The following is a 24,395-nucleotide window of genomic DNA, read 5'->3' on the forward strand; positions in this document are numbered from 1 at the left end:
AGCTGGAATTTGGCACCTTCACTTTATCCCATCCTCTTTTTCCAATTATCCTATGACACTAATCCACACACCTCCAACAGGTTATACTGTATGGGAGCCCCTGGGCTCGTGATTGGAAGATCGCTGGAGATTAATAAACAAAGATATTTTGCCAGGAAATATTATGTCTGTGCTTAGTTCATTATCATTCATAATGGCCTAGATCAGTTAGAGCAGAATTTGAAAGGGATGTTGCGACAATTCTCAAGACAAAGCACAGAGCTCAGTAAAGTCAGCATTAGCAATGAGGATGATAACATATTAGAAATATTATTCAGCTTTGCTACCATGACTGTAGTAGGTGAGGTTATGGAGCTAAATATTAATGCAAAGTGCAAACCTACTGATTATGTTTGCTCATTGATCTGTTGGCATCAACCATAAACTCAATCCATGAAAGGAATACAGTGTATTCTGTCCTCATCTTTGGAGAATTCTTGACATTTCTTTGTTTGTTATTTATTTAATACTTATGAATATACAGTATTGAGCTCAGTATGAGTATACAGTATTGAGCTCAAGTGTGGAGCTCCCCCATCTGACAATGATTTGTCTGCTGTAATGACATAAAGCACATTCCTAATTTATGAAACATAGAAACATAGAAACTAGGTGCAGGAGTAGGCCATTCGGCCCTTCGAGCCTGCACCGTCATTTATTATGATCATGGCTGATCATCCAACTCAGAACCCTGCACCAGCCTTCCCTCCATACCCCCTGATCCCCGTAGCCACAAGGGCCATATCTAACTCCCTCTTAAATATAGCCAATGAACTGGCCTCAACTGTTTCCTGTGGCAGAGAATTCCACAGATTCACCACTCTCTGTGTGAAGAAGTTTTTCCTCATCTCGGTCCTAAAAGGCTTCCCCTTTATCCTCAAACTGTGACCCCTCGTTCTGGACTTCCCCAACATCGGGAACAATCTTCCTGCATCTAGCCTGTCCAATCCCTTTAGGATTTTATACGTTTCAATCAGATCCCCCCTCAATCTTCTAAATTCCAACGAGTACAAGCCCAGTTCATCCAGTCTTTCTTCATATGAAAGTCCTGGCATCCCAGGAATCAATCTGGTGAACCTTCTTTGTACTCCCTCTATGGCAAGGATGTCTTTCCTCAGATTAGGGGACCAAAACTGCACACAATACTCCAGGTGTGGTCTCACCAAGGCCTTGTAGAACTGCAGTAGTACCTCCCTGCTCCTGTACTCGAATCCTCTCGCTATAAATGCCAGCATACCATTCGCCTTTTTCACCGCCTGCTGTACCTGCATGCCCACTTTCAATGACTGGTGTATAATGACACCCAGGTCTCGTTGCACCTCCCCTTTTCCTAATCGGCCACCATTCAGATAATAATCTGTTTTCCTATTTTTGCCACCAAAGTGGATAACTTCACATTTATCCACATTAAATTGCATCTGCCATGAATTTGCCCACTCACCCAACCTATCCAAGTCACCCTCCATCCTCTTAGCATCCTCCTCACAGCTAACACTGCCGCCCAGCTTCGTGTCATCCGCAAACTTGGAGATGCTGCATTTAATTGCCTCATCCAAGTCATTAATATATATTGTAAACAACTGGGGTCCCAGCACTGAGCCTTGCAGTACCCCACTAGTCACTGCCTGCCATTCTGAAAAGGTCCCGTTTATTCCCACTCTTTGCTTCCTGTCTGCTAACCAATTCTCTATCCACATCAATACCTTATCCCCAATACTGGAACATTGTGGCATCAAATCAGAATGATTCAGCTGAACTCATTCTACAACTAATCATTATGAAATGACTTTATAAGGGCTACTGGTGCACCAGTGGCTGGAATAGATATGGCTGAATTAATAGACATCAGTGGAAGAATCTGCTTTAAATCTACGTGATTAAAATATACACCAAATGCAAATAAATTGTGAAAATCTGGATCCACAAAAAATGATTAACCTTTAGAGTCCAGAAGGTGCATCACTGATTATGAAGGAAGAAATATCTACATTCAGATTGTGCATTTCATGTATTCAGGGGAACTGTAATCAAGAACTTTTGTCAGTATCGTGTTGCAGAAGACACGATGGTCAATTTTCATGCAGCGGAACCCTCACAAACAACAATATCATAGTTGTATAAATTTGAATCCACCCTTTTCTCAGTAGTGTGGTTCTCCTGAGCTGCAGGTAACAGTGGACAGAATGCTTGCCCCTACCAAAAATTGAGCAGAGAAAAGCAGTGTGTTCTGTTGCTGTGTTTACATAAAATGTGACATATGTGATGGCCTTACTGAGTATTGCATAAAGCTTAAATTTACAAGGTAATTTAAAATTCATTTTGTTTGTGTTTGATTATCTTCAGACACCGTACTCTGATGACTATGCACTTTAGTATGTTAATGTGAAATAGTTGAAAATGTATCTTGTCATTGATTTACACTGAAATCCTGACATCTTTCTCACTGAAGCAGAACATTGTGAGGAGAGCATACTGTTTCAACTCTCAAAAGTATTTATTAGACTACTGGATAATCTGTGCCCAATGACAGGTCATGGCCTTTAAGGAGTGAGCCTCTTGAAGAATAATGGAAAGGCTCTGGTGACATCTAAAATGTAACAAACCCTGAGTAATTTATAATTGTAAATGAACACCTGTGGTCACAGCTTTGAAATTGTTCCAGACTATGTATTTTGTCTCAAGTAATTAAGCATCTCCTATATGTACATAAAGGAACAATGTAAGTTGCTATATACTGGCCTGGTGGGTATAATGTTATGATCATCTTGTATATTGTAGTATAATATTTATTCAGCCTACTGATAGCCCTATGTGACCACAGATTGATACTAAGGACTAATGCAATTTCCAGAGCATCACTGGGACCATTTCCAACCAATTCCCATTGGCAGGAGACTGAGAATATGAAAGTAATAAATAAATATGCTGCTTTTGTGATTTCCCATAGCATTCCCAGACAATGCTATATTGAGAAAAGTTTTTCCTAGACTTAGAAAACTGAAGGGATGCATTTTGGCAATTAAATGTTTGTGGGCCTCAACTTTTTTCCTTTGTGACTAAGAATAATAAACGATGGATAATTTCTAATTTGGGTTAATTAATTAATTATGATTAATTAAAGCAGATACCCATTATCCCTATCTGCATACTTTCACAAGCGATGGAAAGGAATGAGAGAGGTAGATACAATGTCTCTCACTTTACTTGAATGACATAAGTTACAATTACTCATTTTGGACAACCTTTCCATGGCAAAAAGTTGTGGTCTTGTGTCTGAGGACATCAGGTGGCTAATATGATTAAACAGACAGAAGTGAATTACTATTTGAATTTGTTGTTGTTGCTTATTTTCCCGGATTCTACTCTGAACCAATTCCTTTATGTCGCACCACAAATTGCTGGAGGAGCTCAGCAATGCTGTCAGCATCCATGCTGAGGAATAACTGGTTGATGTTTTGATCCGAGACTCTTCATCGGGACAGGAAGGGATGGGGGCAGAAGTGAGAAGAAGGTTGGGAGAGGGGGAAAGAGTATGAACTCACAGGTGACTGGTAGAAGATGGTTGGGTGGGGGATGGTTGGATGGGGGAAAGGGGGATGAAGTAAGAAGCTAGACATCAGGCATTCAAAAAAAAAATCAATGTGCAGAATTGAAGATGCATCGTATATACTATCATGTAGCAGTCAAGTGAAGCTCTAGTTCATGAAAAAAATTTAAATAACACTTTAGTCAATAGCAAAGTTGAATTACTTCAAAATTTGCCAAATGAATGTGCTCTTCAGTAGCTGCAACACAAGACCAGGTCTATATACTAAGATTTCCATAAAAGATGCTTGTCTCTTTGTCTCTGCTGGAATTCACTTTGAGTCACAGTCTTTTCCTTCCCAAAACTAATTATACTAATTTTGCATTTTCATGATGCAGGCTGGAAAACGTAGTTTACCCAACTCTGAAAAGGCAATCCTTGACATCTTGGAGCATGATCGCAAAGAGGCCTTGGAAGACAGACAGGACCTTGTTAACAAGATTTACAACTTACAGGAAGAAAATAGACAAGCAGAAGAACTCAGGGATAAGGTAAAAGTTCCTGAAGGGATTTGAACACTAAAGTGCTGATACACAGGAAAGACACTATAAAATATAATTGGATGACCAAATGATCAGGCACCCAGCCTATCTTGCACATGTCCAAGTCAGCTTGCACTGAAAGAGCACTATATAATAGTGATTCTCATGCCACATAGAAATAGGCATCCTTTGGGTGACAAATAAGAGATCATTTGCAAATTACACCATTTAATGAACTGCTTTGCTAATTCCAACAGTCTGTTACAACTGCATTGTTCCAGGTGCTGGTTTTCTTTCTTAGCAAATCCCTTTTACTCACCAGATAAGTGAAATTGAACACCCTACTAATTGGAATTGATTGTTTTCATTGCTGGCTGCAGAATGCCTTAATTTCCAATAATAAGAATTAGCATGCTTTTAATATGAAATCATACTGTCTCTAATGCTCAAAACTGAGTTATCACTAGTCATATGTAAACCGTTTCAGTATCTAGAGGAAAAAGAGGATTTGGAGTTAAAGTGCTCAACACTGGTTAAAGACTGTGAAATGTACAAGCATCGTATGAACACTATCATGTTTCAACTAGAGGAAGTGGAAAAGGAGAGAGATCAGGTATGATTTAATTCATTTTCACATGAAGTGCGCTTGTATAGATTGTGCCTTGTTCAATGTAAATTGGTTATGTAATTTTGATTGCACTGAGATTTCATCTAAAAGATATATCAGGATATTAATACAGCAATTTTCTCCAAATTAGTGTGACCCAAAGTGATTCACAGTTAATGAAACAAACTTTTTTAAGGGTCAATCAGTGTAGTTGGTGTTGCAATTTTCAGGTTCCTAGCCAAACTCTGTGATACGGTAGTAATTTCAGTTTACTGAATTCCCTTTATGATGGTGTGTCCTGTTGAAAGTGGCCTTTACCTGTAAGGGGAAGCTATGCATGCACTGAATGTTTTGTACTGATTTAAATACATTTTTGGCTTTCTATGCAGTTCACTGTGCCAAACACAATGGGGATTCTACTGAACATAACAGAACAGGTGTTAGTCATTCAACAGAAGGAAAATTTGGCTGAGTGTACAATGAACAGCACCAGTTCATTGCCACCCATTTTCTATCTGCTGCCAAAGTAGAATGTGGCGCTCAGACTCTCAACATTAACTCAGAATGCTTGTAAAACAGGCTGGTGCATGTAACAAGCAAAGATAATTATTTATTTAATGTACCTCAAGTTTTCAAGTTTCAAGTCCATTTATTATCAAAGAATGTATAAATTATACAACCTTGAGATTTTCTTGCCCACAAAGCAAGAAACTCAAAAGAACCTAATTTAAAGAAAATAAATAAAAGTGAAAGATCAACACTCGATGCGCAAGATAAAGAAAAAAATACAAGTCATGCAAATGATTGAAGCCAATCATTCCAAACCAAAAATAAGTCCTCAGATCCGAACCCTGGAGCAGCCCAGAGCAGGACTAACGCCTTGCTTGTCAGTTCATCATATTAGCAGGCACAGAGCACAGCAGCCGGGGCAGTCTTCATACCCACAGTGCCCTGGAGATGACCATCGCGGAGAATGAGTGAAATCGGCTCTTGTCCCAACCGACAACCTGTCTTTTTAATCTATCTGGCCAGCATTTAAATTGACCCAACGATGGAGCAGTGAAAGGCTCCGCACCCTGGAGAGAGGGTGAACATCGCGGAGAGCGAGCAGAATCAGCTCTCCGATCTGGGCCTGCGTTTAAATAATCTAAACAGCGCATTGTACCTCACACGAGGACTCAGGCACCGCTGCTGCGAAAGGGCTGGGCCAAGACCACTCTGTCCAGTGACCTGCTCTGGACCCAGATTTCATCACCCAGACAGCCCAAAGCCACTCTCAAGCTCTTCAAAGTAGCTTGGCACCCAGAGTAATCCAACCTTGCACAAGAGCCGGTTGTACAAGCATCAAAATCGAATTTCCTCTGCTCAGGCCCCAACTTCTTCCTGCACACAGAGCGATCAAACCACACACCCGGGCCAGTTGTATGGGTATCAGAACTCAATCTGCATCATTTCATCCCCCAAACTCACTTCGCCGTCACTCACCTCTTCACTGTCTGCAGCGATAATTTAACACAATTTATTTCAGGAAAGGTAGTTTTAGGTATGTTTTTAGTCGGACTTGTAAGCTTTTTGACTACTAGAAAGCTGTTGCACACATTTGGTAATGCCATCGCAGCCTGCTAGATTTTTTAGATTATATTTCTTCTGTTGGATTTCAAACACATTTGTTACTGTCCTTCAAACAAAAAAATAGGGAAAAGAACTTAAATTTCAGAATAACCCATTATGACCTCCCAAAACAATTTACAACCAATGAGATGCTTTAAAAGATAAAGCATTGTTGAAATAAGAGAAATATAAAGTGCAAAAGCCATGTAGACTTAGATTGTTGTGATTGAAATGCAGGAAAGTAGTCTGGTGAATTCATCTGGCAGCTGGAGCTTGCTCTAGTTGTACTAAGAGTAATTTCATTCAAAGGGAAATGTCATTACAGATCTTCTTTTGCCCTTAGAAATACTTCAAAAGTACAACTCACATCTATTCCTTGGATGCTTCCATTGATTTGCTGAGGGCTGCAGCTTCAGACAAGTTTGCTTACTGAACCAAAGGCCACTAGGTCAGAAGAAGCTAATACTGACTGAGGATAAAATGCCAGTGAAGTTAATGGAGTTGGTTCTGTGCATCGAACAGGCACAACAGTGAGCTTCAACATCAGCCAAATTATAATTAATATGAAGTAATTATTTGCAAGGTTGGAGGCACAATTTTGCCAGTGACAATTCAAATAAGTAGGTATTTTCAAAAGCATGAATTCCATGCTCCCACCTTTAAATAGCACTTAAGATCTCCGCTGATTAATAAAAGCATAAGTACATAGGAAAGCAGCTTTGGCATTCAGTTAAATCACAATTGATGTGCACTGGAACTGATTTTCCCATTTTAGCCCCACACTTTCTGGTCCTATTATTGATCAAAATTATGCTCCAACTTAGTGCTGAGCTGCACAATTCTAAGTTGAAGTCCACTGCTGGCTGAGTTTCTTCATCTTGGTGTACTTGCGGATACTGTCATTCATGTCTACGCTCATGGGGAGGGTGCTGTCCATTCCTGATTGCTTGCTTGCTTTGTCTCTCAAGTTCGCAGAAGGCTAGACACCACTAATTGCCTTGGTTTCTTTGAGCACATGAGCAGCTTGCACGGGGTGTGTGTGTGTACATAGTGGGCAACATGATATATATATGAATAGGGCTTCTTATGATGTCAAGCACTAAACCAAGATGAAAGAAATGTGTTGAATTCCAGAGCTCCACAGAAATATGGTGATAGTTAAGACATTAACAAGGTTATAGCCTATCACTACATTTCAGTGTATAACTGGTACAATAAAACATATAATACTTAATTTAATAATATAACAAAGTATTGCATTGTTGCGCTCACTAATTATCATAAAATATAATTATCAAGCAAGTAAAGAAAAAGATGATAATCATGTATTTTACCAATTTAAAAGTAATTACCTACTTACCAAATGCCACCAATGAGAAGTTTCACAATAATTTCCACAAAAGTTCAGGCGTAATATGTGTTCGGGGGTCTGAAGCAACTCTCGCCCTGGTGTCGTCTGCTGATCTGTGGTACTGCAGCCATGATGTGACAAACATACAGCTCAGGATTCCACTGAACTGGAGGAGGTCCTGTAGTTTAACAAACATAAGTGATGATACATGATTTATGAGAATTCTTGAACGTCGTGTTGTTATTATCAAGTTCATCTGACTGAATCCTCTCTCACACTCAGCAGTACTAATAGGAATAACTTGTGAACAGCTCAGTAATGGGTATAAATCTTGGGGGATGTGGCGTCCACGATCCTCCACATAATCTCTAAAGGCATTTATTACAGAGGAAGAAGAAAGCTTAAACCTCTTACAGAGAGATGATATTGCAGCTTCTCCATAATTAGGTGGTATTTCAGCAGGCCAGTTATCCTTATCAAGGACACACATTTCATTTAGCAGGGATTTATACATACTTTGAGGTTTAGAAGTTTAAGACCCTTTCAAGGATGTTGCTGTGACCATACAGTGCTGCAAGTTGTTTGTAAGACTAGTAAGAAGCTGTAGATACGGGTTACAGCTCCAGGATTTCACCAAAAACGATCAACTATCCTAATTTTATTAGTGGTATTTTCCCCACCAGCCACCACCCCCTGTCCCCAACCCCCGCTTCTGTAAAATTCCCTCTATTTAATATGCAGCTGCTGTTAAATTCCCCGCTTGTTTATTTTGACTTTTTTTTACGGAAGTGCCGGAGCAGCATTCCGGTGAGCTCCAGCAGCACTGCACCCCTGAGCTAGCCATCCAGTTTGTGCTTTGAGCTACATGTGGCACAGTGGCGAAGAAATATCCCTTTGAGGTGCATGATTAACTGCAGATACTTATGCATGATTTACTCAGTGCTTTGACACAGACAGTAACTTCAACAGAGCTTATCAAATGGATTGTACTGATCATGAGCCGTATTGTCCCAATGCGCTAATTCACTGTTGAACTTCTTCAAGAATACTTTGAGGGTGTACTTGAAAAGCTTACGCTGATGTTCTCTTCGGAGGCTTCCCCTTCTTCCCTGGTTTTTTTCTGGCAGGGGCTCATCAAGAGCCTGGTTATGAGGCTTACCAATCTCAGGTGTGATCTTACCAGAAGAATGTGAATGATTGAAACACTTCCTTGTGTGGCAAACTCACTGCCTGTGATTTTATCTTGTCCTCTTATCCTCAACAATTCTCAAGACATTCCTTATGGAATTTCTTTCTTTATAATTAGCGGGATGTGAATGAGGCGAATCAAGCCAGCGTTTATTTCTCACCTGAGTAGGTGGAGGTAAGCTGACATCTTGATCCCCTGCAGCTCTTCTGCTGAAGGGTATTTGCACAGTGGGAATTCACCAGAAGGGTCACAGATTTCCGTGCAGAGACAAGGTGTGACTTGGAGTTGTCCATTTCCCTGCTGCCATTGTTTCTGTTGGCGGTAGGGGGAGATGCTGTTGAACAAGCCTTGGCAAATATTAAGTAGGTAATACAACCTTACCATCACCACAGTCTTCTATTAGTACTCGGAGTGAGTGTTTAGGATGATGGATGGGCACTAGACAAGAAGCTAGGGTTGAGGTTCTTGAGTGTTGGAACTTCACTTGTGCAGACAAATGGACAGTGCTCTATTAAGCTCCTAAATTTCTGCCTTCCCAATAATTGTAGGATTTTGACTCAACTTGATACAGATTACAACACTTCTGATCTGCTTTTGTGATTCAACTCTTTAGTACAATCTCCATACAATTATCAAGTCTTGCGTGACTTTACAGACTTTCATCTACTAAAACATATCCAGTGACACGCCCCCTGACCCACGCCCCCGCCCCCCTGTCCCTGCCCCCACCCCCACGCCCCCTGCCCCACGCCCCCTGCAGAAAGAGAGAGGTTTAGCAAGCATGGCTACTGTGGTCAAATTGCCTCCTAGCCAGACTCTGACAAATAATTCTTTGGGTACAGTGAAAAGGCTGAAAATGTCTTGTCAATTGAAAAATAAAAAACCGTGAGATACCCTAAATCTATTAAATTTTATTACAAGCTAATGGGTATCTTTTTATATCACAGGTATTACAGAATATTCTATCCCTTTTCAATATACTGTGACCTTCCTCAGTCACAGTGTACTGCAGGCTTGAAGATAATAATTACCAACAGATTAAACTTGCATTCCTTTTCACATATGATAGCCCTATCATAAAGAGTATTTTATTACCTTTTCCAAAAGCTGTTTTCAGCTTCAAGAGTCAGTAAATGCATTGTGGCACTGGTGTACATGTGATTATATATTTCACTCATTCTAATCATCGCACTCCTTCCAGGCATTCAGATCCCGAGATGAAGCCCAGACACAATTCTCTCAGTGTCTGATTGACAAAGATAAATATCGAAAACAAATCCGGGAACTGGAGGAAAAAAATGATGAGCTCCAGATTCAGATTGTCCGGAAGGAAGGAAAAATCGTGGCCATGGAATCAAAACTCCGCCGTATGTCCAAAGATACCATTTCTGCAGACCAGGTGAAGTGTTTAAGCAATTTTATGGTTTTTTAGATAATTTTCCTCTTTCCACAACCCTGCTAAAATTTCCATGGTTCAAATCATCCAGTGGTAAGAGCTTTTTAAAAAATTCTTTCCCTGGAAATGGGTGCTGTTGGCAGGAGTAGTGCATGTCATCATTCCTCACTATATGCCATTGAACCTACACAGTGAAATGACTTCCACAGTAGCTTTAAATGGGAATTCCAGGAATTTGACTCCACAGCATTGGCAATCCATGATTTAGCTTGTGAGACTCATGGGGGAATGATGGTAATCCCTACTGTGAATGTTGCTACTTGGGGATGGAGATGATGGGTTTTGGAGATGCTGTTAAACAAAGAGGCATGTGAAGAACATCATACCAGAAGGATTCTTGTCCAGCAATATACGTTTTCCAGCTTGTGCTGGGGTACAGGTCATGCACACATTCTTGATATTAAAAAGGGAACATATGCAGGTGGAATCAAACATAAAGCTTTATTTCAAGTCGTCATTGAAAGCACTGGGGTTCCTGCCCACCATGTCTTACACATGTCGCTGTGTTCAACAGTAGGGAGCTTTTCTCAGCTTGTTGTAATCACGGATATTACAAATAACTCATTCAAGAATGTCTATAAACTAAAATTGTCCACAGTAATTTATGCCTGTTTGCATTTACCACATTTTAATCAATACTCTCCAACATCCTTTACCCACTTGTGCAGGAATTTTTATATCAAGGGCTTGAGGTTTACATTTCAATCTTTCGAGCCCTTTTTCTAATCATCTTACTTTGATTTCCTTAACCTCACTATCCCAACTGTATTCTTCCCTGCCAAATAACATCTCAGCTGGCTCTGCTGCCTTGCAGTCTTGAGAGACCCTTCTTCTGTCCTGGGGAACTTAGCCCATGCTTCTAGTTGCTATCCAACTATCAGTGCTTAATATGTGGATGCTGATTAGCTGCAGTATCAGATTCAGAATTGGTTTCTTCGATTCCCACATCCCACTCAGCTCAAGTGATCTGCTGGCAATAAAATTGATAAATGCCTGTGTTCGATGCTGTTGCCATTACCAGATACTCACTATTAATGTCTTAGAATCTGCCAGCATCCAGGAACTGAAATATTATGTCTGACAAGCAGTTCAGAAGCTGAGTATTTCACCCTAAGTTGCTTTATCTTTTCAAATTAGAAGTGAAATTGAATGTTCTCTATCTGTTCGGTGGTTTGGGAGCAGCTCCGATAACATTCAAGGAACTCTGCATCATCTGGGATGCTCTTCTGTTTGCTGATGCTCAGTTTAGATCTTAACTCTGCTCCACAACTCATTGGAGCCTTTGTTGAAATGGTAACTGAGAAAGACTGGTTGCCCCAACAGCAAGTCAGAATTTGACTGTGTGTGGTATGAAGAAACTCTAATAGAATTGATGTCAATGAGAAGCAAGGGCCAAACAAGGTGAAACATTTCCATTCTTTGGGGTCATATCTCAAGCACGGAAAATGCCTGTGATTAGTGGAATTAAATCACCCCATTCCCAAGAACTTAACTTTCTTGAGGGAATAGTTGTGACTATTTTTAATAGCTTCAATGAATTTTCTTGCATTAAAAGGTCAGAAGTGCTAATGTTCACTGATGATTGCATAATTTTTGCTCCATTTGCAACTCCTCAGAAAATGAAACTGTGCCTGCCGGCAAACTCTGAACATTTATGTGTGGGCTAATAAGTAAGAAGTAACCTGTATGCCACACAAGGGACAGGCAATGACTATCTCCATCTCTAACTATTTACCCATGGCTTACATAAATGTTGACACCAAGTTCCATCACTGTCACCCTCCTGAGAGTCATGGTTGACCAGATACTGAACTGCACTAAGCATGTTAATATTGCGGTCTTAAGGGCACATCAATGCTTAGATAAACTCTGGTGAATGAACTTCATGGTGAAGCTTGCATCCTGTAAGTGCATTGGAACATAGCACAGTACAGGCACTTTGGCCCACAATGTTTTGCCAACCCCTTAAGATCATTTTAACCTTTCCGCCCTGCTCAGACTATCATCCATTTAGCTATCTAAGAGTGTTTACATTGCTCCTAATGTAACTGCCTCTGTCACTCTCCCTGACAGGGTGCTCCACGCACCCACCATTCTTGCCTATGACATCCCCCCCACCATATACTTGCCTCCAGTCACCTTAAAATTATGCCCCCTTGTATTAGCCATCAGTATTAAAATGAGGTTTTCTTCACTGAATGCCATGTTACCACCCTTCACTATCATATTCCTGCCCTTCATCCCCAAGATCTATTGATTGCCCACCTACGTCAGCAGGGCCTTCCCCACCCAGAATGTCAAAGGGAACAGATGCATAGGAGTACCACCACCTCCCTATTCCCCTTCAGCTCACACACTTGGCCGTGTCTTTCCATATTTAAACCAAAGTGCAGGATCTCCATTCCTAACTTATTTGAGCAGCGGTCTCCCCTTCCCCCACCACCACTCTGCAACCCCGTCTCCCTCAGATCCCACCGTCAGCTCCTGGGCCCTCAGAGGCTCCATCTTCCTCTCACCCCAACCCTCCCCTCTCCAGTGACACCACCAGCCTACCTCCCTCTCCCCCCTCTGATCCCACTTCTCATCCGTGCCGGGTCTTTACCATCCCCTCCGACCTTCAACTCTCTGAGGCAGAGCGCTCTGTCCTCAGTAAGGGCCTTACCTTTGTCCCCCTTCACCCACACCTCAGCGAGTTCCGCATTCGCCATGACGCTGAACTCTTCTTCCGCCGGCTCCGTCCTCAAGCCTACCTCTTCGGCAAGGACTCTCCCACCCCCACCGATGACCCTTTCTCTCGTCTTCAACCCTCCTCCTCTTCATGGACACACCACTCTGGTCTTCTGCCTGCTCTGGACCTCTTTATTGCTAACTGCTAATGGGACATCACCGTCTTGACCTCACCACACCTTGTTCCCATTCCAACCTCACTCCTTCTGAACGGTCTGCTCTCCACTCTCACTGCACCAATTCTAACCTTACTATAAATCCTACCGATAAGGGAGTGCTGTTGTAGTCTGGCGTACTGACCTCTACCTTGCCGAGGCACAGTGACAACTCGCAGATATGTCCTCTTATTTACCCCTCGATCATGACCCCACTAAGGAGCAACCCTGAATGGTTGCAAGAGATAAGGTGTAGGGACAGGTGTAGCACTTACGCTTAAGGACCCCAAACAGTCCTTCCAGGTGAGACAACATTTCACTTGTGAGTCTGTTGGGGTCATCTATTGCATTCGGTGCTCCCGGTGTGGCCTCCTCTACATCGGTGAAACCCGATGCAAATTAGGGGACCGCTTCGTCGAGCACCTCCGCTCTGTCCGCCAAAACAGACAGGATCTCCCGGTAGCCACTCACTTCAACTCTGCTTCCCATTCCCATTCAGATATGTCTATACATGGCCTCCTCTACTGCCATGATGAGGCTCTCAGGTTGGAGGAGCAACACCTCATATACCGTCTAGGTAGTCTCCAGCTCCTTGGTATGAACATAGGGTTCTCCAACTTCCGGTAATTCCCTCTCCCTCCCTTCCTGTATCCCTATTTCACTCCACCCCTCCCCCAGCTCCCTCATGGTTCCGCCTCCTTCTTCTACTACCCATTGTTTTCAAGGGCTATGACGTCAATGCTTCCCCTCCCCCACCTCTTTGTCTTTCAAATTACTGGTCTTTCAACTGAAGCTACAAGCATTCTTCAAATCCTTCCCCATCTTTCGTTCTTCAGTCCTGACGAAGGTTTCTGGCCCGAAACGTCGACTCATCATTTCTAACTGATGCTGCCCGACCTCCTGAGTTCATCCAGCGTACTGAAAGTGTTGCTTTGATCACAGCATCTGCAGATTATTTTGTGTCTCCTCCAAACTAAAGGTGTAGCCATGGCACGCGTATGGGTCCTAGCTATGCCTGCCTTTTTGTTGGCTTTGTGGAACAATCCATGTTCCAAACCTATACTGGTATCTGCCCCCACTTTTCCTTCGCTACATCGACGCCTGCATTGGCGCTGCTTCCTGCACGCATGCTAAGCTCTTTGACTTCATTAACTTTGCCTCCAACTTTCACCCTGCCCTCAAGTTTACGTGGTCCATTTCTGACACCTCCCTCCCCTTTCTAGATCTTTCTGCCTCTGTCTCTGGAGTCAGCTTATCTACTGATGTCTACTATAAGCCTACGGACCCTCACAGCTATCTGGACTATTCCCCTTCTCACCCTGTCTCTTGCAAAAATGCTATCCCCTTCTCGCAATTCCTCCGCCTGCACCCAATCTGCTCTCAGGATGAGGCTTTTCATTCCAAGACGAAGGAGATGTCCTCCTTTTTTTAAAGAAAGGAACCTCCCTTCCTCCACCATCAACTCTGCTCTCAAACGCATCTCTCCCATTTCACACACATCTGCTCTCACCCCATCCTCCCGTCATCCCACTAGGAATAGGGTTCCCCTGGTCCTCACCTACCACCCCACCAGCCTCCGGGTCCAACATATAATTCTCCGTAACTTCTGCCACTTCCAACGGGATCCCACTACTAACCACATCTTTCCCTCCCCCCCCTCTCTGCCTTCCGCAGGGATCACTCCTTACATGACTCCATTGTCCATTCGTCCCCCCTCCCCAATCCTTCCCCACCGATCTCCCTCCCAGCACTTATCCTTGTAAGCGGAACAAGTGCTACACATGCCCTTACACTTCCTCCCTCACTACCACTCAGGGCCCCAGACAGCCCTTTCAGGTGAGGCGACACTTCACCTGTGAGTCGGCTGGGGTGATATATTGCGTCTGGTGCTCCCGATGCGGCCTTCTATATATTGGTGAGACCCAACGCAGACTGAGAGACCGTTTCGGTGAACACCTACGCTCTGTCCGCCAGAGAAAGCAGGATCTCCCTGTGGCCACACGTTTTAATTCCACGTCCCATTCCCATTCTGATGTGACTATCCACGGCCTCCTCTACTTCTGGTTGGAGGAACAACACCTTATATTCCATCTGGGTAGCCTCGAACCTTGACTTCTCTAACTTCCATTAATGCCCCACCTCCCCCTTGTACCCCATCCGTTATTTATTTATTTATTTTTAAAAGTATATTCTTTTTCTCTCTTTCTTTTTTCTCCCTCTGTCCCTCTCACTATGCTCCTTGCCCATCCCCTGGGCTTCCCCCTCCCCCTTTCTTTCTCCCTAGGCCTCTGGTCCCATGATCCTCTCGTATCCCTTTTGCAAATCAACTGTCCAGCTCTTGACTCCATCCCTCCCCTTCCTGTCTTCTCCTATCATTTTGGATCTCTCCCTCCCTCTCCCACTTTCAAATCTCTTACTAACTCTTCCTTCAGTTAGTCCTGACGAAGGGTCTCAGCCCGAAACGTCGACTGTACCTCTTCCTAGAGGTGCTGCCTGGCCCGCTGCGTTCACCAGCAACTTTGATGTGTGTTGCTTGAAATTCCAGCATCTGCAGATTTCATCTTGTTATTTGAGCAGCACATGGACCACAACAGTTCAAGGGCAAGGTTCACAATTGCCTCCTCAAGAGCAATGAGCCACAATGAATCCCAGCTTTCAAACAAAGCTCACAACATATGAAAGGCTTCAGCCAAAGCATCTGGCACCTATGAAATGGGAGAAACTAATTTCAAACAAGTAGGGAACACAAAAAGAAAATACTTTTTCACAGATAGATGCTAGGAATACTAACAGAATTGCTAGAAGAGGCACTTAGACAAGTACGTGGGGTTGGAATTATACCATGTGCAGGTAGATAGGATTAGTTTAAATTCGGTTGATATATACATTATAGGTGGAAAGGGCTGTTCGGTTCGATGTTATATGTCTGCACACTTGTGTTTAACCTCCTCTGCTCATATGATTGATTCAAAAGTCCCAATTGCATGCTTTAGTGCTAAGTGGTGAACCTTTGCCAAGAGGTTCACTGAATTAAGTTAGAGAATAGGTTTTCTATCAGTGTGTCAATTCTTCAACTAGAGCTAAAACACTCAAACGTTGGCTATTGCATGTTGGCTGTCAGTACAATACATAACCCTGATCCTTCCTTACTGCCATACTCGACTTCTTAATCTTTGTTATGATTCACTAATTAATTTAAATATTTTATGGCCACATCTGTACAATGATACTTCATTCACAGAAGACTATAATAATAAGCAATTAAACTGAAGCAAAATGGAAGAAAATGGTGCATTCTTAAATTTGGGTTGATACCACTTCAAAATGATTTTGTTTGGTTATCTATCCACAAACAGAATAGCCATATATTTCAATTGGGGGAATAGCAAACACTATCTGCTTAAAACAAAGCTCTTCTTCGCAATTTTCCAACATTTGACCAATTTCAGTAAGTGCAGCGTAAAATATATTACTGTTTCAGGAAAACAATTTATTTGCCTCTTGAAATATTTAAGCCAGCTCTGTAAGTATCTTAATTGGGCCTCAGCCTTGTCTTTGAATCAGAAAGTTTTTGTAAGTTCCACTCCAGAAATATCAGAGAATTTAATATTTTGACTCATAGATGTGTCATTGTTCAAGGTCCTGACGAAGGGTCTCGGCCTGAAATGTCAACTGCACCTCTTCCTAGAGATGCTGCCTGGCCTGCTGCGTTCACCAGCAACTTTGATGTGTGTTGCTTGAATTTCCAGCATCTGCAGAATTCCTGTTGCTTGTTGACATTGTTCAAGGTGCTGTCTTTTAGATAAGGCATTAAACCAAGGTTGCTTCAGACCTCTTAGCTAGATTTAAAACAATCCATGATGCCATATTGAAGAAGAAGAGGGAAAGTATCCTAGACAACATGAATCAACATCAAAAAGGAACACTTTAGTTCATTATTTCTTTAAATCTTGTTATTGTTTATCTGACTTTGCTGCCTAAAAAGTAACCACTGTTCCCAACATTACATCAGTGTCTCGGAATTTATTTGCTAGATCTGAATTGATTTGTGATCCCCGAAAGATGATATTGACATCCTAGTTCTTAAATAACATTATTAAAGAGTATTCAACTACAAGAAAAGTACCAGGTTGAGGTGCGCGGCTGTGAATATCACAAGATGCAGCTAAAGACAGATAACCTGTAATCATGTTGAACTGAAAATTTGAAATATTAAGTGCTGTCTTGCCTATTACTCCACCCTGTTTCTTTGTTTCCTTTTCTGCTTGCTTTTTATTGCTACATTTCCAGTTTAGTGGTTGTTTTAACACTGATTTCCCTCCCTCACTGGTCTATTCCCTTATCTTCTACCGCAGCCATGTTTTTTTTTCCCATTGGAGGATTCATTTTCTCTGCTCAAAGTTCAAGTAATCATTTTTGGCAAGTGGAAACTTAATCTATGCAAGTTCAACAAAGGTCTTGTTCATCAAGCAGCAAGTAACTTTCAGAAGCATTTTTGGCACAGAAGCACTGTCAGGTTAATTCAAGCGTTCTTCATACATGCTTGTGTATTACTTGACCTTGAAATGTTCTTTGCTCTCATTGGCTATACTGCGAAAAAAAAACGTGAGCAAGAGAAAACACCTGTCAGGCATTTTGCGTTTTTATAGAATTGCTTTTATTCAATTTACATATGTATTTGTATTATTGTCACAAGAGTGAGTTGGCGAAGTTTGATGTTACGAATACCCCTGGAGGAACGTTTTCTAAAAATGGTGCATTATTCATAACAAGATACTCAAGGCAGTCAGGTGGGAGATTCTCAGACTTGAACCCAGCAATCATAAGGAATGGCAACATACTTCCAAAACTTGGGTAGTGTGTAATTTGGAGATGATAATCTTTTAAGGCACTACATTGCTGGAGATCATGGTCTGGAAAATATTGTCACAAAAGCTTTGAATTGCTGCTTTACATCATGTAGTTAGAGGACTACAGAAATGCTGTGCAGATGGTGGAGGGAGTGCTTATTTAAGGCAATGATTTTGTCCCAAATAGATTGCTTTGCCTTTCACTGTAACAAAAGCAGAAAATGCTAGAAATAACAGTGCTGTGGAGAAATAAAAGGAGCTAATGTTTTAGATTAATGACTAAATTGAAATATTAGCTATTTCCACAGATGGCTCCCAGCCAGCTATTTACAGAAATTTCTATTTTTATTTTATTTTGCCATCCTCTGCAGTATTTTGTTTAACCTTTTATAGGTTAGAGCTCCTGTAGTTATTTTTGTGGTTGAAGAACATCATGTGAATAGCACTGAGTGATTAAGAGACAATTTTCTGTGGTGTTTTCAGAACTCAGTTTAAGGTCAGGGTGTGAGAAGATGGTAGGCCTCCATGTCTCACCATGAAAACATTACCTTTAAACTTATTTCTCAAGGCTAGCTGCAACTTAGAAGGAGTCTATTGAACCCGTTAAGTCCATGACAGTGCTCAAAGCAATCCCATCAGTCTCTGTCCCTTTCTTATCCACTCTCACTTGCCAATCTACTCTTCTCTGAATCTCTCGCCGCCAATATACATTCGAGGTAATTTATCGGAATGAATTATGCAGCCAACCTGCCCACCTTTAGGATGTAGGGGAAACCAGTGTACCCAGTTCCCACAGGAAGAATACCCACACATGCATCATCCTAAGTCAGGATAGAACCTGGTTTGCAGCAATGGCAATATCTGCTGTGCATGGCAGTGCTTTATGCACATGTAGCTGCAGTTGCATGGCACAATGCATGAAGAATTTTTTTTCTCTTGTCCACCTTTTTCAGAAATCTGTATTCAGGAGAAGTACTTTAGATTAACACGGACACATGTATTTGCATTCAATTGCTTGGAGGTTAAGTGAGTAGGGCCAACCACCAATTAGCCTTGACATGGGCAACACACACAAAGGTTGTCCCAGTTGAGACTGTTGGCATCATATATTGTATCTGATGCTCCCGGTGCAGTCTCCTCTACATTGGTGAGAGCTAACACAGATTGGGGGACGGCTTCATGAAGCACCTTTGTTCCATCCGCCAATAAAGGCAGGATCTCCTGATTTTGTGTGTGTGCGCGTTTCTATTTCAACATGTCTGTCCTTGCCTGCTTGCACTGCCATAATAATGGCAATCTCAGGTTGGAGGTGCAACACCTCATATTCTGTCTGGGTGGCTTCCAACTCGATGGCATGAAGTGATTTCTCTGATTTATGGTAATTACTCTCCCCTCCTCCCTTTTCTCTTTCTCGAATCCCCATTCTAGTTAGCCTTCACCCCTTCTCTTTTCCTCATCTGCTGATTACCTCCCTCTAGTTCCTCTCCTCCTCCTGTTTATTCTGTGGTCCACTCCTATTAGATTCCTTCTTCATCACCCCTTTACCTCTTCCACCTATCTCCCCTCCCGCACCCACATGCCCATCTTCCCTCTCACCTGGTCTTAGCTATTACCTATGTCCTTGTACTCGTTCCCTCTCTCCCCCCTCCCCTACCACTAACTGATTCTGGCTTCTGCCACTTCCCTTTCCAGTCGGGGCACCGTAGCATAGCAGTGGGTATAACCCTATTACAGTGGCAGCAACCCAAGTCCAACTCCACCACTGTTTGCAAGGAGTTTGTACATTCTTCCCATGACCACGTCTTCTGTCGTGGGTTTCCTCCAGGTGCTCTGGTTTACCACTGAGCTGTAAGAGCTGTGTTATTACAAAATGAAGTGCAACAAAAGATGTCTGTGTAAGGAACCTGCTAGGTGCAGCTGACTGATTAATATCCTGGCAGAGAAAACAGGTCTTGATATGTCAGTAGCTAGACATTTCAAAGCGCTATATAAAATTATCAGTCTCTATAAAAATAGCTTATTTTAAGAGGTTCTTATAGATAGAACCTATTTTTAAGAAAAACCTAACTACCTAGGATAATTTTGGATTGTAGTAGAAGCTGAACTAAATTCTAACCTCAAAATATTAGAATCAGGTTTAATATCACTGGCACATGTCATGAAATTTGTTGTTTTGTGACAGCGGGACATTGCAATACATCATTAAAAATCTATAAATTACAATGAGGAATATATTAAAAAATTAAATTAAACAAGCAGCAACAATATAGTGAGGTGGTATACATGGGTTCATTGTCCATTCAGAAGTCTGATGGTGCAGGGGAAGAAGCTCTTACTGAAGCATTGAGTGTGTGTTTTCAGGCTCCTGTACCTCTCTCTTGATGGTAGCAATGAGAAGAGGGCATGTCCTGGGTGATGGGGGTCCTTAACAATGGATGCTGCCTTATTGAAGCATTGCCTTTTGAGGATATCCCCGATGCTGGCTAGCCTAGTGCCCATGATGGAGCTGGCTGAGTTTGCAACTTTCTCCAGCTTTTTCTGATCCGGTGCAGCAGCCTCTTTGTATCAGATGGTAATGCAACTGGTTAGAATGCTGTCCATGGTACAGCTGTAGAAGTTCATGAGAATCTTTGACGATATACCAAGCCTCCTCAAACTCCTAATGAAATATAGGCACTGTCGTGCCATCTTTGTAATTGCATCAATATGTTGAGCCCAGAATAAATGTTCAGAGATGTTCACACTCAGGAGCTTGAAACTGCTCACTGCTGATTCCTCGATTAATATGCATATGTTCCCTCAACTTCACCTTCCTGAAGTCCACATCAAATCTTTGGTCTTATTGACCTTGAGTGCAAGGTTGTTGTTGTGACACCATTCAGGCAGCTGATCTATCTCACTCCTATATGCCTTTTCGCCACCATCTGAAATTCTGCCAGCAATCGTTGTGTTGTTGGCAAATTTATAGAAGCCCAAATTACAAAGGATGTTTGGAGGCTATAATGTATCTGATATCCCATGCAGTTTAAATTGACAGGATCTGGATGTGGTACTGTCAGGAATAACATAAGCTCTGCCTTCAAATGCAATCTCCATTTTTGGCAGTAGTCAGCTTAGTGATTTAAGGTAAACTCAAATCTAACTACTTTCACGTATCTCTGTATATCGGTTAAAGTTGAATTGGCTGAAACTAATGAAAGGTTAAAAACAATGCTCAGATGAATAACTAACCTGAATAAGGATGGGCATAAGAGTTTCATTCTGACTCCAGTGAATAGCTTGAGGGAGAAGAATCAGTTTGTTGTGTGCAGAATGGTTACAGCATGGAAAGATTCTATCAGCCAATTAAGTCTACACCCAGATGTATATTAGAGCTTGATCCATCACCCCACCCCCTCCCCAGAACCTACGATATTCTTTCAACCACTGTCACTTAACCTGGCAGGGTATTCAAGAGCCCAATCACATCACTGCTTATAATACATTTCTCCCTTTTTTTGCTTTTGATTCTTTTGCCAATCACATTTAATCTGTACCTCTAGTTCTTAATTCTTCATCAGTGGGAACAGTTCTTCCTATCTGCTCTATTTATCCCCATCACTATTTTAAATATCACTGTCAAATCTCCTCACACCCACCTCTGATACACAGAGTGCTGTGTCAGTCCATCCACTTAACTAAAGTTCATCAAGCCTAGAATCATTTTTCTGACTTTCAAAAGACTTTCACTGAAGCCTTTACATTTTTCCTGAAGTTTGGCATCCAAAAATGAATGTAAAAATTCAGTTTGTGGTAAATTAGTTTCTCATACGTTCATCATGACTCATTGCACAGATTTTTTAACCATTTTCTCAACTTGCCCTTCCACTTTCAGAGAACTGTACCCTTGATCTCTCCATTCTTTTAAATCATTTAGAATTGTGCCTATTGGTTTAAGTTGCCTTTTCTCACCCTTCCTAAAATGTAGAACTCCAGCAATAAATTTCATCTGACACGTGCCTGCCCATTTCCACCAGCTTGTCTATACCTCTTAAAGTCTGTTAACATACAGTACCCAACAACATACAGCAGTGGATTTGTTTTTTTAATTGATTACATTATTGATTTGTTAAGCAATGTTAGAACATAGAACTTTATAGCACACAACCAGGCCCTTTAGCCCCTGATGTTGTGTCAGACTAATTAAACCAATAATTAAATGCCTATTAAAACTAACCCCTTCGACCACCCAATGTCCCTATCCCTTCATCCTCTATAAATTCATGTGCCTATCTTGAACAGCTCTGTCATATTTGCTTCCAGCACCATTCGTACCAACGCACTCCAGCCACCCTCTGTGTAAAAAATAAATAAATAACTTGTCCCATACACATCCTTTGAAGTTGTCCCACCTCACCTTAAATGCAGGTTGTTTTTCAACCCCAAGTGAAAGATACTGGCTGTGAATCAATGCCTCCAATAATTTTATTAACTTCTATCAGGTCATCCCTCAGCCTCTCCAGAGAAAGTCGCCCAAATTTGTCCAACCTCTCCTTATAGCACATGCCCTTTAATCCATTTAGCATCTCAGTCAACTTCTTCTGCACACTCTCCAAAGCCTAGGTATGCTTTCTATGATGGGGCAACCACAAATGAATGCAGTATTCCAGATACAACCTAACCAGAATGTTAGAAAACTGCCACATAGCTTCTGAACTCTTGAACACAGTGCCTCAACTAATAAAGGCAAGCATGTCATATGCATTCTTTACCACCCTATAAACTGTGCAGACTTTTCATGGTGCTTTGGACTTGGACACCAAAATCCCCCTGCACATCAGCACTGTTATGACATTTGCCATTAACTGTGTACTGTCCGTTTACATTTGATTTGCCAAAGTGCAACACCTCACACTTGGCCAGATTGAACTCCTTCTATTTCTCCACCCATATCAGCAACCGATCTATGTCCCATTGCAAGATTTGGCAATCTTGTACATTATCCAGAACACTGCCAATATTTATATCGTCTGTGAACTTACTTACCCACCCATCCACGTTTTCGTGTAAGTCACTTATAAATATCACAAATAGCAGAGATCCAAGTATGGATCCCCACATAGCATCATTAGCAATGGACCTCCAGTCAGAATAAGTACCATTGTCCACTACGCTGTGTCTTCTGTGGACAAGGTAACAGCCAAGTCATCACAGGTCACACGCTCATCTTCTGGATGAGCCCACAGAAGAGATCTTGTGAGGTGCCTTACTAAAGTCCATACTCTACTTTCATCAACCATCTTCATCATCTCTTGAAAAACCCAGTCAGGTGAGTAAGACCTGACTTAATCCAACCTGCTGATTTTTCCTAATTAGGTCCTAGTTTTTCAGAAACTCATAAATTCTATTCCTTTGAATCCTCTTAAATATCTTCCTTACCAATGATGTGAGTTTTGAGGATTATTCCTATTTTTAAACAATGGAACGGCATTAGCTACTCAGCAATCCTCCAGGACTTTGCCTGTGGTTAGAGAGGACATGAAGATCTTAGTCAAAGCTCCAGCAATCTTATCTCTTGCCTCTCTCTGTGATGTTCTTCAAGAGACTCAATGCTACTTCTTTCTTTATCAACAAATGCCCTAGCATATTAGCACCATCTACACTGATATCACTATCCTCGATGTCCTTTTCTTTGTAAATCCTGATGCAAACTACCCATTTAAAATATTGCCTATGTCCTTGGTCCCCAAGCACGAATTCCTCCCTTTATCATATCCTCTCCCCAGTTGTCCTATTACTCTTGATGTATGTCCAAAGTGCCTTGCAATTCTCTTTAATCCAATTTGCCAAGGACTTACTATGCTCTTTTTTGGCCCTCTGAAGTCTATAGAGTTCCTTTCACGCTTCTTTATAATTCTCAGGGGCTCTGTTTGATCTTAACATCACACTTGCTCCCTTTTCTTCTTGACTATCGATGCATCACCTCTCTTGCTATCCTTACCATCCTGTTTCTTCCTTCTTACTGGAATGTGCTTGTCTTGTACTCTGTATAGTTTGTCTCTACATGTCAAATGTTGACTTGTCAAAAAACAGCTATTCTCAATTAACTCTCTGTGCTGCTGCCTAATACCCTTGTAATTTGTTTTGCTGCAATTTAATACTGTCCCTCAAGGTCCATACATTTCCTTATTCTAACTTAAAACTTAATAAGCTATGATCAGTGTTCCCTAAACATTCTCCCACTGAAAGGTCGGTCACCTAGCCAGGCTCATTGCAAAATACTAGGTACATTATGGCCCTTCCTCTACTTGGACTATCAACATACTGATTTAAGAAACCTCTTGGATGCACCGAACAAATTTT

The 24,395-nt window shown here is 41.7% G+C and overlaps 1 protein-coding gene across 2 annotated transcripts in view; it reads left to right on the forward strand.

Annotated features, from left to right (window-relative positions):
* The window catches only part of card11 (caspase recruitment domain family, member 11), a 321,723-nt gene that overhangs the window by 189,287 nt on the left and 108,041 nt on the right, over positions 1-24,395 (forward strand). For both annotated transcript variants that reach the window (XM_072268714.1, XM_072268715.1), the window contains exons 6-8: positions 3,964-4,116; positions 4,595-4,720; positions 10,067-10,264. In XM_072268714.1, coding sequence (XP_072124815.1) covers positions 3,964-4,116; positions 4,595-4,720; positions 10,067-10,264 — 477 coding nt within the window. The remainder of the gene's footprint in view (positions 1-3,963; positions 4,117-4,594; positions 4,721-10,066; positions 10,265-24,395) is intronic.

This window comes from Mobula birostris, chromosome 9, assembly GCF_030028105.1.
Source record: "Mobula birostris isolate sMobBir1 chromosome 9, sMobBir1.hap1, whole genome shotgun sequence".
Classification (NCBI taxonomy): domain Eukaryota; kingdom Metazoa; phylum Chordata; class Chondrichthyes; order Myliobatiformes; family Myliobatidae; genus Mobula; species Mobula birostris.